Raw genomic sequence first — 15,754 nt, forward strand, 5'->3', positions numbered from 1 at the left:
CCGGAGACGGCGCTTTCCATAGGAGCACCATATACACAGCAGACACACCATATAGGCACTTAGACTACATCTCTTGTATTTTCTCCCACAGCCCCAGTCTCCCAGACAGGGAGATAAACACTGGATATCAAAGGCGTGTCATGAGTCCCGCTGGGCTGCCACCCGGCACATCCACAACACATTAAGCCCAACCACTACACTGATCAATTATGCATGTTGCAAACAGAGAAATCAGGGGGATACTAGTCCGCCTGTACGATTAAAGGAATCCCCATCTCTCCACTTTGCTGTTAATTTATTTGCGTGTTTGATAATGGCTTATCATTTCCATACGGAAGCGAGTCTGCTTGCGTGGTTTGTATAGGTGTTCACTTTTTTTTGTCAGCCTCCATGTGCTTAATTACACACAACAATGGCTGCCAAGTTAAGTGCTGCTGTGGCCCTTGCTAGTTTGACCTTCAGCCTACGCACCATATGAAAGCAGATAGCTCAACAAACCACTGTGTGATGCAAACTTGCCAAGCTTGGGTAGGTGATTACTTGCTCCGTAAGTCCCTTATTTTTCAGCCTCACCTTTGCTCCACTAACATCAAACGCCCTCCAACTGTTTCTTTCCCTTCCACTGCTGGCAGCTTCTATACCCTGTAAATCCTTATCTCACCAGGGGCCTGACTGATGTTGCTCAGGGCAAGGCTGTAAAGTTAGCAACTGGGAAACAGACCGCATTAGTGAAGGTGAAACAAGTGACGTTTTGTGGTTTGCCCAGCCTTCAATCTCTTTCTGCCTCTACCTTGACAAATGCTGATGTGTTTATCTCACCGCTATTCCCACCTGCAGTGATGCCGCTCATGGGAATAATCTGTCTCTGTGATATTTCTTAACATACTGTCTTCTTTGCCTCATACCCCTCAGGGGGCCACACCAACTCATCTAGATCCTGTAAATAGAGGACTGTTTCCCTCTGGTTCCTCAGCAGCCCCAGTGCACTTCCTTTACAGCGTAAACTAAGTAGTAGACAATCCTTGAGGTCATTGACCTCCAGATGCAATTAATTACAGCTTTCCTAAAACACATAATGTATCATTTTATTTGAGTATACTTCAGCTATGAAAGCTTAATTAAGGATTGCATGTGTTGAGACTGGTGAGTGCACTTCAGCATCCTTGCATGCTACTAGTCCTTCTTAACTGTCCCCAAGCAACAGAGTGGTGTGTTCCTGTGTGTGCAACTCTTGCTGCGCATGTGGCACTGATTCTCACTCTTTGCGTGCCCAGCTCTTTTTTTCCTGGCTTCGCCATTGCTCGTATTAAAACAGCCTTGCTGCTGGGGCAACTTGGCCTGCATCGAGCCTTATTGCCCTTGACTTTATCCTTTGAAGAGTGAAGCATTGCCTTGTGGTTTACAGTCTTGCTTCATTTTAAGTAGTTCCTATGACAAGTGCACTCTGTTATGCCAGACATTTTCTTTGTCATCACTATCAAAACTTACCGGCTGAGACACATCCTGATCCCAGATGAGGCCATATGTACAGTAGTTTGTTAGAAGTCTGACTCATGTTGAGGGAACAAACCTAGCCTCTGGCTGACTGATGGCAAATTTTGGCAAGGTTGGCTTTTCTGTCAGCTGCTTTCGGCAGACAAGGAGGCAGCCTTATTCTTTATTTTGTAGAGCAGAAGAGAATAAAAGATACTGTTGAAATTTTAAATTCAAAACTGAAACTTTTTGTGTCATCAAAGGCGAATGACAGGAAGCCAGACTGTGACTTGACCCTGACGTGTCCATATGATTACATCTCTTATTAGAGGGATGACACACACTCACAAATATACACAGTAGCACGGGATGCTGTGCAGATGACACAGTCCGCAGTCCATGATTAAAGGAAGTCAAAGGGTCAAACACAGCCAGAAACACACACACACACACAAGAGCACAACCACCATCAGCAACTTCCTCTCGTCACCACGCCAACCCTATCCTGCAGCGTGAGTCACGGTGCCCCATCAGTGCTGCGGTCTGCTCTCCACTCATCAGCGTCACGGTGGAGCCAGGACAGAGATTTATCACCGTCCTGGTCTCTCACACAGTCTGTTTGATCTACGCCCAGGTGTGTTCACTTAGAGCTCTGACTCAACCCTAATGACATTTACCAAACCCAACTGTGCTTTTCTTGGGCTGTTGTCAAGCCTGCCTCAGACAGTGACTGTCTCAATGAAGGAAGTCTGGTGAACAAGTGTGTGTGGACTGTGGGTTCACCTGTCATATGTTTTAGTGCATTAATATCAGTACAGGCAGGATGGAAATAAATAACCGCCTCCAGCCAAATGCTGGTTGATCTCTGTGTGCAGGTTTTGAAGTTCTTTTCTTTAATAATTCAGATTTTGTCAGATTAATAGTGAATGTATCTAGTAAATTTTGTAGTCCACAAGCCATTGTGAAAGTAGAGAGAATTGTCAGAGACTTGTTTTGAAAACCAGAGCTTGTAACAGAGAAAGAGAGAGAGAAAGTCACAGTAGCTGATGGATTTGCATTACGGTAGCTGTGTGTGTTTGTGTGTGGGAGAGACAGTCGAGCCCGAGGGGCTGGACAGCAAAGCCAAGCTGCCCATGCAGAGACGAGCAGTAGAGGCTTCAAACAAGCTCCTGCATGTAATATGGATGAGACCGGAGCTCCCTGCAGAACAGTCAGAGGACCCAGGGTCTGTTTGGATTTAACTGTCTCTCTTTCCATGTATATGTGATAGATTTTTACCCTGCGGGGCGTTTTGGCCAGGTGGAGCTTTCTGTGACTATATCATGGGTCAGCCCCCCAGCCGTTAACCTCTCTCTCTCTATTTCTTCAACCTTCCCTCCTTCTTTCTCCATCCTCTCCTCCCCCCTTTGACTTAGTTGCAGACAGCGACGACCAACCAAGCATTGACATTTACTGCAGTATTCCACATTATAGCAGAGCGGCCTCCTGTGCTGAGAAAGAAGTAAACAAACCGCCGATCGATATACGGCCACGTACTAGGGCCAGTACAGGCGGGTTTCAGTCACTAGTCTTGAAATAGAAATCAGGTCAAATTATGATGAGGTTATTGTTGCTGGGTGATAAAACATCCATTTAGCTACTGAATGGCTGTTAGAGGCAGGCTTCAGCATGTATTTTAAGGTATTTCAGTGAATGCTGTGTAATTTATTGCAAAGACAGAGGGTTGAGCAGTGTCTCCATTTTGTGTTTTCTCTCTGTAGTGATAGCAGTGCATTGCTGGCTTGCTGACAGCCTCTCTCGGCTTTCAGTCTGCTTAGCAACGCTCGTCCTCTCTGCAGCTCTCTCACTCCCCTCTGTCTCCAAGCACTCTGAGTTGTTTCATCCAGTCGAATAGTAAGCCGAGTTCCCTTATATAGAAAACCAGGCAGCTGATCTGTGTTTTTGGTGGTGGTGGTAGTGTGTGTGTGTGCGTGTTTCTCTCCCTAATTGCAGATTTGAACCAGTAACCTACCTCCAAACAGTGTCCCATGGCAACCAGCTTCTCTAGAGACTTTCTTTTTCGTTTTTAGAGGTGGTAAAGCGCGCGCACGCACAGACACACACACACACACACACACACACACACACATCGGCCCAGATGAAGCTCAAATGATGAGTACAGTCATCTATAGACAAGACAAGAGCCCACTGGCCTCATTCTCAGTCGATGTGTCCTCCTGGGAGGATGAAGTGTGTCTTGCTTGTGTCTGTGTGCCTATTTGTGCACGACAGTTGTGCTTGCAGTAAACTACGTCATCCTCCTCGTCCTCCTACACTGCTGTTTGGTGGAGCAATTGTTTGATGGGATGTCTGTTTACTTGCATGAGCATCTGTGTGCGTGTGTGTGTCTCCTGGCCTGGTTGACTCACATAGGTGAGCCCCGACAGCTTTGGTAATTAACGCTCTGGGGGACACTGGGGAAGGAAAGTGGAGCACACGCACACACTGAGCTGCTGTGCTTGAGACCGTAAGCTGCGCATGTATATGCAGCTAGTATGCTCTCTTGCGCATGGATGATTTTTAAATGCCCTTCACTGACTGAAGCACATTTCCTTGTTCATATGTGTGCATGTAGATGAACATCAGTGGCCACATTTTGATACAGGACTGTAATGTTTCAAGTCAGACCTAATGACATAAAGTGGGGGAGGTTGCGGTGGATATGTGGATTTTAAGAGTCACAATCATGCCTTATAAATATTGCTTTGAATGAGAAATGACCTAGCAAGGAAAAAAATACCGTTTTATTCCTGAAATGAGATTAGAAGGATAAACAGGAAATTCAGATATCATCAGTCACCTAACCCGCATGCTGTCTCTCACATGGCTGTATTGTGTCTGCTTTCTCATAAAGCTGCATGATAATGGTTGAAGTGATCTGATGCTCCATCTGCTCATGACTATTAATCATAGTTCTGGAGGATGATGATTTCAAGAATGACATAATGTAGTTGTACTTCTTCCCTCTGATGCAATGTCTAGACCGTTTACAGTTGCAACATGCATTTGAGTAACGTTTCGTCTACTGGGGCTGCAACAAACCATTACGTCTGGCGGTACTGATTAATCAATCACATATGTAGCATCACACATTTCTATGTGAATTTACCAAAGTTCAAAGTGATGTGTTAAACATGCTTATTTTGTCTGACAGTCAAAAAAAGATTATCATGATGAGGTATTTCCAGTTGATAAATGACTTCAATGAGTAATGATCAAAGTTGTCATTAGTTTTCTGTCAACCAGCTAATCAATCAGCATCATTACCCTGATGATTACAGCAACGAGGGTGCCTCATATCTCTCAACCATGTGGCCACGTTTGCATTTTTATACGATGTTGGACAGCTGAGTGAAAATAACTTTGCTGGGCAAACTATGGAAAAATGTTTAATTATTTGTATAGTGCTTCTTTAAAAATTATTATTTTATCCATTTATGGCGCAAAAATATCAAAGACCTCACAGGTTCCAGCTTCTCAAATATAAATATATATGATGCTTTTTAATGGTAGGTTGAATATTTTTGGGGTTGGTCGGACAAAACAAGATATCTGGAGACAACATATTGAGCTTTAGAATTTTTTTTTCTCCATTTTCTGACCTTTCATAGACCAAACAATTAATCAGTCTGTCCATAAAATGATTGGCATATGAATTGACAATGAAAATAATAGCCAGTTGCAGCCGTAGTACCTTTCACTACTTTAATATATACTGTGTGTGACGTGGGGGCGGGGGTTACCTTGGCCTGCCTAGTGTATTCCAGTCAGACAATTTGTCCATTCATGAGGTAACGTTATTACAACCCTCCTCATGTACTGCTGTGAATATAGACTGGAAGCCGCCACCTGGGATTTCACTGTGAAACATGAGAAACGGAGGAGGGAGAGGGAAGGTGGGAGAGAGGAAGGGAGATGAATAGAAAAATTGATCCAGAGAGCTTAAAGAGACTGCTTTTTTCTGTGAAGGATCGTAGAGAAATAGCTGTTTTTCAAATTTAACTCCTGTCTGTGGTAAAGCAGTAGGTGGACAGTAGATTCCTCACAATCACTTTTCATAACTTCATTTTTTTCCCCATAGACTCCCATTAACTGTCTGTCCGTAGGGTCCCATTGGATGTGGTCTATCAAGGCTGTGGTGTGTGGATTGTAAAATGGCTGACTGTAGCTGTGGAGGAAGGAGCTCAACACGTTGGCAGGGAGGAGAAAGGCTGTGTGTTTGACGTGCGTGTGATGACTGTCTAGACAGAGTGCCCATGTGGCGCAAAAATGTGCCCGAGGCCCAAAGCCAAAGCAAGTCGGGAATGAACCTGTCCTTATCTGCCTCTGTGTGTGTGTGTGTGTGTGTGTGTGTGTNGCAAGTCGGGAATGAACCTGTCCTTATCTGCCTCTGTGTGTGTGTGTGTGTGTGTGTGCGCGCATGCGTGCGTGCGTGTGTGTGTGTGCGCGCATGCGTGCGTGCGTGTGTGTGTGTGTGTGTGTGTGACTCTGGCATGACTAGTCTGGCTGATGCTTATCAGTGTGCTTGTCTGGCTCTGTTCTTTCTCTTTGTGTTTGGAAAGCGGGAGGAACAGGTGTGTGTATGTGTGTCTGGGGGGAAGGCACAAACAGACAGACAGTCACATGGTGTCTGTTTGTCTCCTCATCTGTCTTGGCTGTCTGCCTGTCCTTTTTTTTTTTTCTTTTCCTGTTTTGCTCTGCCACCTGTTTGTCTAACCGTCCACCTGTCAGACCTGTCCTCATCTGTGCCCTTGCTCTGTTTTATTACCACTTTATCTCTTTCTCCAAGGCTGAAGTGAAAGAAAAATACATTGAGTAACCTTCTCAACATATACAGTAAGAGATACGGTCCTTTTCTTCCTTTGAGCATTAAGTAAAAGGGTCAAACACTTTGAACAGCACAAGACATGAAAAGATTAGTGCTGGCACTTGACTTGAAGTGATTGAAAAATAAATGCAGTCACTGCATGTTCAAATATACTTGACTTTCTTTTACCACTATACCAAAAGACTTCAACATTCACAGCAGATAAGGAGTCAAGAACTAAACATGTAGACCCAGTCATCTCATTTCACAGTGCTGAGTTAATTAGACAGCCTCCACCAAAAAAAGTGTATTCTTTTAAATGCCCCACTTTGCTGCCTGGTTCCCTTGTGGGCTGTTATTGATTTGGCTGCTGAAACAAAGTGTGGCTCCCAGTCCATGGATAAATGGCTTATTGGATTAAGACCTTCATATAAAGGCCTCTTGTGTGTGTGTGTGTGTGTGTGTGTGTGTGTGTGTGTGTGTGAGTGAGTGTGTGAGTGTGAGTGTGTGAGTGTGAGTGTGAGTGTGTGAGTGTGAGTGTGTGAGAGAGTGTATGGAGGGGGCAGGTGGGACCACCAGAGTACTGGTTTCCAGCACAACACATATGAAACTAGACTCCAAAGACAGATGCACCTTTATTTTACTTTGAGGATAAAGGGACACTAGATGAGACCTAAATGAGTTTCTGCCACACACACTCAGGCAGGCGCAACGCTTCAGTATCTTGTTGTTGCATGGTTCGGGCCAGGAAGTATATATATGTACGTATCTGTAGCTTGATCTTTGACACAGTTGACGACTGCAGCAGAACAGGATGTGGTCTAGAAACAGACAGGGCGTGACTGACTGTCTGTGTACGTGTGTGTTCCTCCTTTCCTCCCTCACTGTCTGAGGCCGAATGAAAAGGCACCCAAATAAAGGCTGTTTACTTCCTCCTGAGAGAGGAAAAAGGAGAATGAGCTGCATTACTCCGTCCTCCTCTGCTGCCTGCCGCCATCCTTTACCCCCCCCTCCCCTTCCCTCCTTCTGAATGCCAGGCTCATGAATGGCTCAGAGGGGGGAGGAGGGAAGAGGAAACGGGAGGGTGGGTGGCACAGTTATGTTTTTTTGAGCCCCTCTGTTTCTGTCCCATGAGCAACACTGTGGCGCTCGCCTGGGGTTGGTTTCAGTTTTCATACACGATCACTGATGCCCGCGTTTCAACAGATGTGAAGACAATCGGGCCCAACAGTGTTTATGTTTTAGGGCACAAAAAGGGATTTAAATAGATTTTAATAGCACACACACATCCTCACATGCACATGAGGCCTGCTGCTCTGAGATGAAAGGTCAGACCAAGGCGCGCACACTTTTTTATTATGCCCTAGATAAGATTTTCCATTTGGCTTGTTGGGACGGGTTGTGTTTCTGTGTTACATCCTGTGAGTTTTACAGTCAAATCATTCCAGTAGTCTCACCTACGAAGAATTGATCATGCTACCATCCGGCAGATTACATTTCACTGTTTACCTTTGTCTATAAAATATCATAAAATAATGATCACAACTTTCCAGAGCCCAAGGTGACGTCTTTAAATATCTTGTTTTGTACAACTAACAGTCCAAACTCCAAAAATATTCAGTTAAGAGTGACACAGAGGGAGAAAAGCAGTTTACTGTACTTAACTATATTTGCTTCACAACAGACACAAACAATGAATAGATGATCAAAATAGAAGTCTCTCTATAAATTGTTGAAATGTCTAAAAAGTTCTCAGACTTCTCAGCATCGTTTAATCCTTTGAATGAAGTAATAATGCACCTCAATTTGAATTTAATTTATGGATGGCTTGCTACAGAAGAGTGACATGTTCAGCGTATGATTTGATAGAGAATGTAAGGAATGTTGTCTTTCCCTTTCTCCTAAATTTTTCAAAGTAAGAGTCGATTTGCTTCATGGAAAATGCATCACTGTAGTGTATAGTGTGTGGGGGATGTGTTTTATTATGCATGTATGGAGACAGCATGTGTATTTATAGCCTATAACTGTGTGTGTGTGTCCGTGTGTGTGTGTGTTTGTATGCACTGAGACGGCAGTCATCTGGACTGTCCATGTGACTGAAGTGGGGAGGAGGAAAGCTTGACCTCGGACTTGTTTGCACTCTGTGTGCGTTCATGTTCCTTAGATATGAAACATCCCAATGACACCAAGAGTAGAAATGAAACCAGATTCCTCTTGTTGTCTACGAGTACAAGCAGAGACTGCCAGCTGAAGAAGACTTCTATCCTCCGCAGTCTTCTACTACACAGAAATTGGGTGTCTGTCAACTTTTCGTGGAGCTGAAAGCCTTCATCCCAATCAGAAATCAGCTCTTCATGAGTGATGCAATGGTGCTTTCACTAGCGCAGCCAATTATGAAATCTAAAGCTCTGAGCAGAGTTTCATATCTAGTTTAAAAAATTGGGGAAAAAATGTAATTGCATGGGGCATAAGCTTAAAATGACACTGCATGTCAGCCTCCATTTCAACTGTCCCTTCGCATTGGATTTTCAGCTAAAAAGAAAACAGAGGCAACAAGTATTCCTGGTGTAAATGAGACGTTAGTGCTCTGCAGTAGGAAGCACAGATGGAGCTCGCGGTGGAAATACACAGCCACTGCTGAAGTGCATTTACTCTCCGCTTGCGTTCGCCAGACTGTGTATGGTAATGTTACGGTCATGGATGTCTGTGTAGTAGAGTGGTGCTTGTTATTGTTGGATTTAACAGCACTCAGGCTACACAGACGCACGCAGAAAAAACACTTTCTGCTCCATTAATGCGTCTGCTGTAGAAACGTCACGTGTTCTAATGGTGGCTCTGAAAATGGGTCATTGTAAAAGTTCACATGGCCGTGTGTGTCTAGAGCAGCATGTTTCATCTAGCTGTAAAGTGGTAGGATGAACTGTGTGTGTGTGTGTTGATGCAGCGGCAGGCAGACTGCTGGTGATTAGGAACAACAGGGCAGAGTTCAGCTGAGCGAGTGTGTGGAATGCTAATCCACATTGTCATAAGGCGAGCTTCAGCTTGACAAAGGGCTGGAGACATGGGGGGGTTAGGGGCTGTTTGTGTGTGTACATGAGTGTGTTTGTGTGTCGCAGCAGCAGATAAGAGAGGTGCTTCATTATTGTAGATTAGGTGGTAGCAGTGTGGTGTGTGTGTAATAAAACAGGGCAGGGGGGGTGGAAGGGACAAGAGAGATGGGCAACGGGGAGAAAAAACAGCTCGGTTGAAATGTGCGAACGTTTGCACCCGCACACATTCATTAAGGAATAGAGCAACCAGAATAATTAGTGTGCGTGTGTGTGCGTGTGCGTGTGTGTGTGTGTGTGTGTGTGTGTGTGTGTGTGTGTGTGTGTGTGTGTGTGTGTGTGGGCGATGGGCGTAAAGCTGTCAACTGTCAGATAAGCAGGAAATACAGGGAGAGACAGGCAACCATTAGTGGAACACACACACATATACTATGTATGTTCTATATGTGGATACACATGCACACACAAGCATGTACTCGCATTTGTGGGGGTTTTCACGCACACACACACTCACACACACAGACTTACCTTTTAATGAGCTGTCAGTTGTCTCATCAGCAGAGCATCTGCTGTCGTCGGGGTCAAGCAGATGAAAGACCTCTGGATGACCTGGTGTTAATGTCAGTTTGGTCTCATGCTCTCTCCCTCTGTGTTTGTCTCACACACACATGCATACACACACTTGTGCAGGGGGGGGGGGGTATGACAGGTTTTAGTTTAGGGGTATGTAGTAGCGAGTGCCATCAACACACACACAATCAGACAACCTTGGTATTATAGGGAATCAAGCTGGTGACGACCTAGCTCGCCTCCACACCACTGCAGTGGGTTTATTGTTGCTTCTGTCAATTCTACTCCCTCCCACCCCCCCTTCCCTCTATCTCTACCCAGTCCCATCATCCCACTCCCTCTCCTCCCTCCCTCCTTTTCAATGCTGCAGTGCTGCCTTCTGGAGGAAAAAAAAAAACAGAGGAAAAAGCACCAACCACAAGCGCTCGTAAATGGACGAGCCCCCCTCTGTATACACACACAGAGGCACACCTGGCTATGCATATGGCGCCAGCCTATTACATTTGCATGCACATGCTCATTCATCCATGCCCTTGTAAATAAGGGACTATCCCGTACATACAGTGCACAGATACGAACCAGGACCAGTAGTGGCTGTTTCCTGTTACTGTTGTCAGTGACTGTTCACAGTAAGAGGTAACCAGGACATGTTTAGCTCAACTTACCTTAGCTTAGGTTAGCTCAGGTTAGCATAAAGACTGAAGGCAGAGGAAAACAGCAAGCTGGGCTCTGTCCAAAGCTCATCAGTGCATCACCTATAAAACAGACATACAGGGAGAGACCAAAGAGCACAGCTGCAAGTGTTCATTATTTTCATTTACTGATTGTTTTTCTTATTTTTTGAGATTAGTTGATTTATCGTTGAGCCTCTTAAAATGTCACAGAATTGTGAAAATGCCTGGTGATAATTTTCCGCAGTATAAGGCAGAGACAGAAAATGGAGAAGAGCTCAGATCCTCACATTAAAGTACCAGTGAATATTTGGTATTTTTGCTTCATAAATGACTGTTTTGACTTTGTGTGTGTGTGAAGTTGTTATCTGCATGCACTGGTTTGCAAACAAGGCAGTGAGACAGAAAGTCTGAAATTTGATTATTTAATAAACAGTATGAAAATTGCGAAATAAAAAATCTATTATGAGATATAACAAGTAAATAATTGTTATTCATGAAATCTAAGCTGTTGCATAAAGCTGTTGCTGCTGCTAGGCTGGTAGCTAATATGAATGGTAGGTGGCTAATACCTGGCTGTCACAGTAATTTTGCCGTATTGTTCTCAGGCTGTTTAGCTCTGGTAATGACAGTGCCGATGCTGTGCAAAGTAAAATCCTTTTGTCCAGCTGATGAAAGGCTGGTTGTTTATTATTCAGTGTCCTACTCTAAATGTGTGTGTGGGGGTGTCTGTGTGTGTGTGTGTGTGTGTGTGTGTGTGTCCATTCTGTGGGTAAACGTTTATAGATAGCTTTAAGAGGCTAGTAAGTCAATTATTGATGCTTTCTACAACCTCTATCTCTTTCTTCCTTCCTCCTGCTTTTGCACTTCTCTCCCCGCTGGATTCTCTCTTTTCCTGTTTCTCCTACTCCTCCTACCCTCTCTGCTCTCTTACACCTCCCTTCTCCGTCTCGCTGTCTGTTGCTGTGGGCTACCTAGTGGTTCATATTGCGATGCTGGAAAGTCTTCTGGCGCCTGTGCTACCTGTCAGTTTGGTCGAAAATGTGTGTGTGAACTGCAGGCAGCCTGTGTGTAGTGTCAGGCCTGTCTGCTGCAGATAAGCATCAACTCCATCAGCTTGTGGCCTCTCGCTGAGCGTGTCCTGGATTTGCTCAAAATCCACACACAGAGACACACATACAATCACACACACACACACACACACACACAACTAGAGGCAGCGCCAGCAGTATTTACTGAACACACATGGCTCAGAGGGTATGAAGCTGACACAATGAATCATAAACATTCAACACACAAATATGTCTTCACATTGAGAGAAAGGCTGACTCCAACCGTGTTGCATGTATACCAATGAATCACACGCACAGAGGCTCATAATGACAGGCCATGCTGTAGCCATGTTGACTATCATCTTGTTTTATTCATAGGCCCTCCTCAGTGGGCTCATTCAGCCTCTACTCTTATCCATTTTCCTGCTGCCTTCGTTTTCTCCGACACTGTATCACGGCAGACTCAGGCCGTAGCTCACTTGTGCCGCTCACTTTTAATGCCATTCGTCTCCATTTTCTAGCTCTTGGATGTCATTTGTCTCTATTTCCTATCGTTTAAATGCCATTTGTCTCCATCTTTCCCCCACTGTGACTGTGGATATGATTTTTTTTTTCTCATTTACTTTGTCTTTCTCTCACGCTCCCTGAAAGAGCCCCTGCATCATTTTAATTGTTCAGAGTATTCTACCAGATATAATCTATGTAGCACTCTTTCTCTGGGTTATGTTGAATCTTGGTTTTGTTTTAACCAAACTCTCTTTCTCTGTGTGTTTCAGAAGGCAGTGGAGGAGGAGGAGAGCCAGGTGAGGAAACCCTCAGCAGATCTCTGTTCCCCCAGCAGCAAGTTGGCCGATGCCGACCCAGCAAGAAAGGTTAGTCGCCGGTTCCTTCCCTGCATCCATCCGCCCGTCCCACCATCACCTCCCACTGCTCCAGCATCCCCTCTGCTCTTCCCCCTCCCCCTCCTGTACACACAGGTCAGCTCTTAGGGTCGCCACCCCCAGCCTCACTCTGACTGACAGACACACCCCCTGCTCACCCATTCATAGCGGCACGCTTCTCCTCTCTGACCTGTCAGGAAATACACTCATACAGCGGCTGAAAGGCTTTGCTTCTTCACCTCCCCCTACCGCGGCACACGCACCAACTTCACATGCATACACATGGAAGAAGCTCTTTATCATGATTATCTTTTTTCTCCAACATGTGCACGCGCACGCGCACGCACACGCACACGCACACGCGCACACACACACTCTCTCAGCTGATGCCTGATGGATGATCCCTCAACCACATGTATGCATGCATATATTAGCTTTATTAGATTATAGCTCCAGGAGCGCCATGTGCAGTACATCACATTCCCTTCTCCTCCTGCTGCTTCTCCCCATGTATTCGTGTGTATGCATGTGTGCGTGCGTGGGCATGCACCTGATCGCCGTTGTGATAATTCATCTATTCAGCTGCAAGATTGCATGCAAAGATCAATAAATCTGGATGGAAGATGCCATTCTGTTCCTTTGTAACTGTAACACAATAGCTTAAAAGACAATGTTGCCGGGATGAGTGAAATTTATGTCTGTGTGTGTTTTGTTTTTCCCAGGGGAAAACATCTCCACCTACTCTGGTGTTCAATCGTCTTTTCTCTGATATCAAGGAGGAGCCAGGACACCCCACCCTGGTCCATCCCAGGTACTACATCTTATTAACTTGGATAAAGCAACACCAACACACTGTTTAAGGGTTGCAACTAACAGTTATTTTCATCTATAGGTTGGACTTTTTAGCCATTACATGTTCTCGGAGTCTAAGATGACACTTTCAAATGTCTTGTTCTGTCTGACAAACAGTCCACAACCAATTTACAAACATAAGATAGAGAAAGGCGGCAAAATTTTAGAAGCTGAAACCAGAAAATATTTGGCATTTTTGCGTCATGACTAAAGCTGATTATCAAAATTGTAGCATATTCATTTCACGTTGACTAGTGTTGCCAAAAATATGGATTTATTGATACATTCTGAATATTTGAAATGGTTTCAATACTAATCTTTTTCCGCAGTATCGCTACAGCGGTATCAGATGTACTCTCTCGCTGTCTCCCATTGTTAGTGTTTAATACAGTCATTCTGCTGCTCTCTGCTACTAACAAAGAGAAGAAAAGCCATTGTTGTCATGTTGTAAACTTGTTATAGTTATTTTTTAGTAAAGAAAAGTATTGTATGCCCTATATGTCATATTTTCCCTGCAGTGTGGAACATGGTATTGAAGTATTGATATTTGTCAAGGTATTGTTTCGAAGGTGGAAATCAAAGTATCATGACAACAATACAATTGATTAATTGACTGCTCGTTGAAGCTAAAAGTGTTAAATTTATGAAGAAATATGATTTCTTAACAGACTAAAGTTTGTTGTCTAAAGTTGGCTAAGTCAAGTGCTAATTGCTTTGCTGTTCTATAGAACTTTTAAAGCACCAGTTGTGTTTTGGGGGATGGGGTAGACTGTGCTTAAAAAAGCATCTATCAATACTTGAAGCAGTTCCAGTTGGCCCGGTGTTATCTTAACAGGCCTGCTAACTCTGTGCCAGATACTTTATGTGTGTGTTTTTGCCCCTCTGCTTTAGTGAAATAATTACCAAGTAAAGTTAAGTTTCAGTTTGACATCAGTAAATGAAATTCACATCCCTAATTTCCCTAATTGGTGCTGCACTCCATCTTCTGCGTCCTCTTTCCCTCATCACATGTACCACTCCTCTCCCTCCCTCCCTCCCTCCCTCGTTTCCTCTCTTCTGGTTTCTTCTGTTTCTCCCTCCAACACTCCCCAGAGCACACCAGCCTGTGTTTTGATATGGCGCTCACACAGTAATCCGACCCAGATTAAAAACTGGAATTAGATGGTTTATGGCGCCACAGCGACATGTGACTGCCCTGACATTCTGACTGTGTTGAGACTTGCAGACGTCAGGCCAGACAAATTGGCAGTATTAGAGTTCTGGTCACTTACCAGCATCACATGACTGCTACACTCTCAAACCAGTCAGGACCAGTTTGGAGCATGTCTTTTGCATTGCAGCGTTACTAATAATGCACTGCCACAGCCAAGCGTCGCGCTAGACATCCGCAGCACTTAACGTCTTATTTGGGTTACTACCAGCATCCATTAGCAGTACACTTGTCAAACACAAGCCAGGCTTACATTATTCAATCACATCTTTCATGTGAAGGAGTTTCGGATTCTCATTCAGGCGAGCAGGCAGTGCTTCGTTTCCGTCCAGAGGAGAGGAGGCAAGGCTCGGTTGGTAGTGCTGTAGTTTTATAGGCAGAGCCCCACTGAGCTGTCATGCTTAACCTAGTTCACAGCTCCAGCTCCAGCTCTGTCTGGAGGGGACTGCTGGTGGGGGAGGGGTCCAAAGCCCCTCTCCTCTCCTCTCCTCTCCTCTCCTCTCCTCTCCTCTCCTCTCCTCTCCTCTCCTCTCCTCTCCTCTCCATCTGCTTCTCTATCTCTCTGTTTCTTTCTACTCCTCTGTCTCCTCCCTCCCTCCCTCCCTCCCTCCCTCCCTTCCTCCCTTCCTCCCTCCCTTCCCACCATGCAGCCAGGAATAGACAGATAGTGTTGGCTCAGTGGCTTCAGTGCATCTCCAGGCACTATCTCTCTCTCAGTTGTACCCACTACCTGGACATTTGTGATAAGCCGAGAGGTCTGTTTAGGCTGAGATCCTGTAAACACATGATAAGAAGTATCCATATTCACGCTGCGTTTTCAGCTCTTCAGATGGCGCAGTTACTGTAGGCTCAAACAGCCACCAAACGACTTTTGGACTGTTACTCTAAATCAGCCCCCTTTTATTGCTGTAGAGGTTAAAGGCCCACGTGAGCTCTTGCAGGTGTATATGTTGCTTTATGTGTATCAGCACTGCAAAGTCCATCATTTGTAACACTTTATGAGGTTTACTGGAAAGACAGAAGTATGTGAAAGGTGACGCTGCTACTTTTATGACTAGAATAATAAAAACAAAGACAAAACTGATGCTTGATTTGATATGTACATAATTAGGAGCTTGCCTCACCTTTGTGTCATAGAGGAAAACCTGAAGT

At 44.7% G+C, this 15,754-nt stretch overlaps 1 protein-coding gene across 1 annotated transcript in view; it reads left to right on the plus strand.

Moving 5' to 3' along the window:
• The window catches only part of skila (SKI-like proto-oncogene a), a 35,470-nt gene that overhangs the window by 9,310 nt on the left and 10,406 nt on the right, over nt 1–15,754 (plus strand). Inside the window, exons 3-4 of the mRNA XM_050075002.1 lie at nt 12,436–12,531; nt 13,263–13,351. Coding sequence (XP_049930959.1) covers nt 12,436–12,531; nt 13,263–13,351 — 185 coding nt within the window. The remainder of the gene's footprint in view (nt 1–12,435; nt 12,532–13,262; nt 13,352–15,754) is intronic.

This window comes from Epinephelus moara, chromosome 21, assembly GCF_006386435.1.
Source record: "Epinephelus moara isolate mb chromosome 21, YSFRI_EMoa_1.0, whole genome shotgun sequence".
Taxonomy (NCBI): Eukaryota; Metazoa; Chordata; class Actinopteri; order Perciformes; family Serranidae; genus Epinephelus; species Epinephelus moara.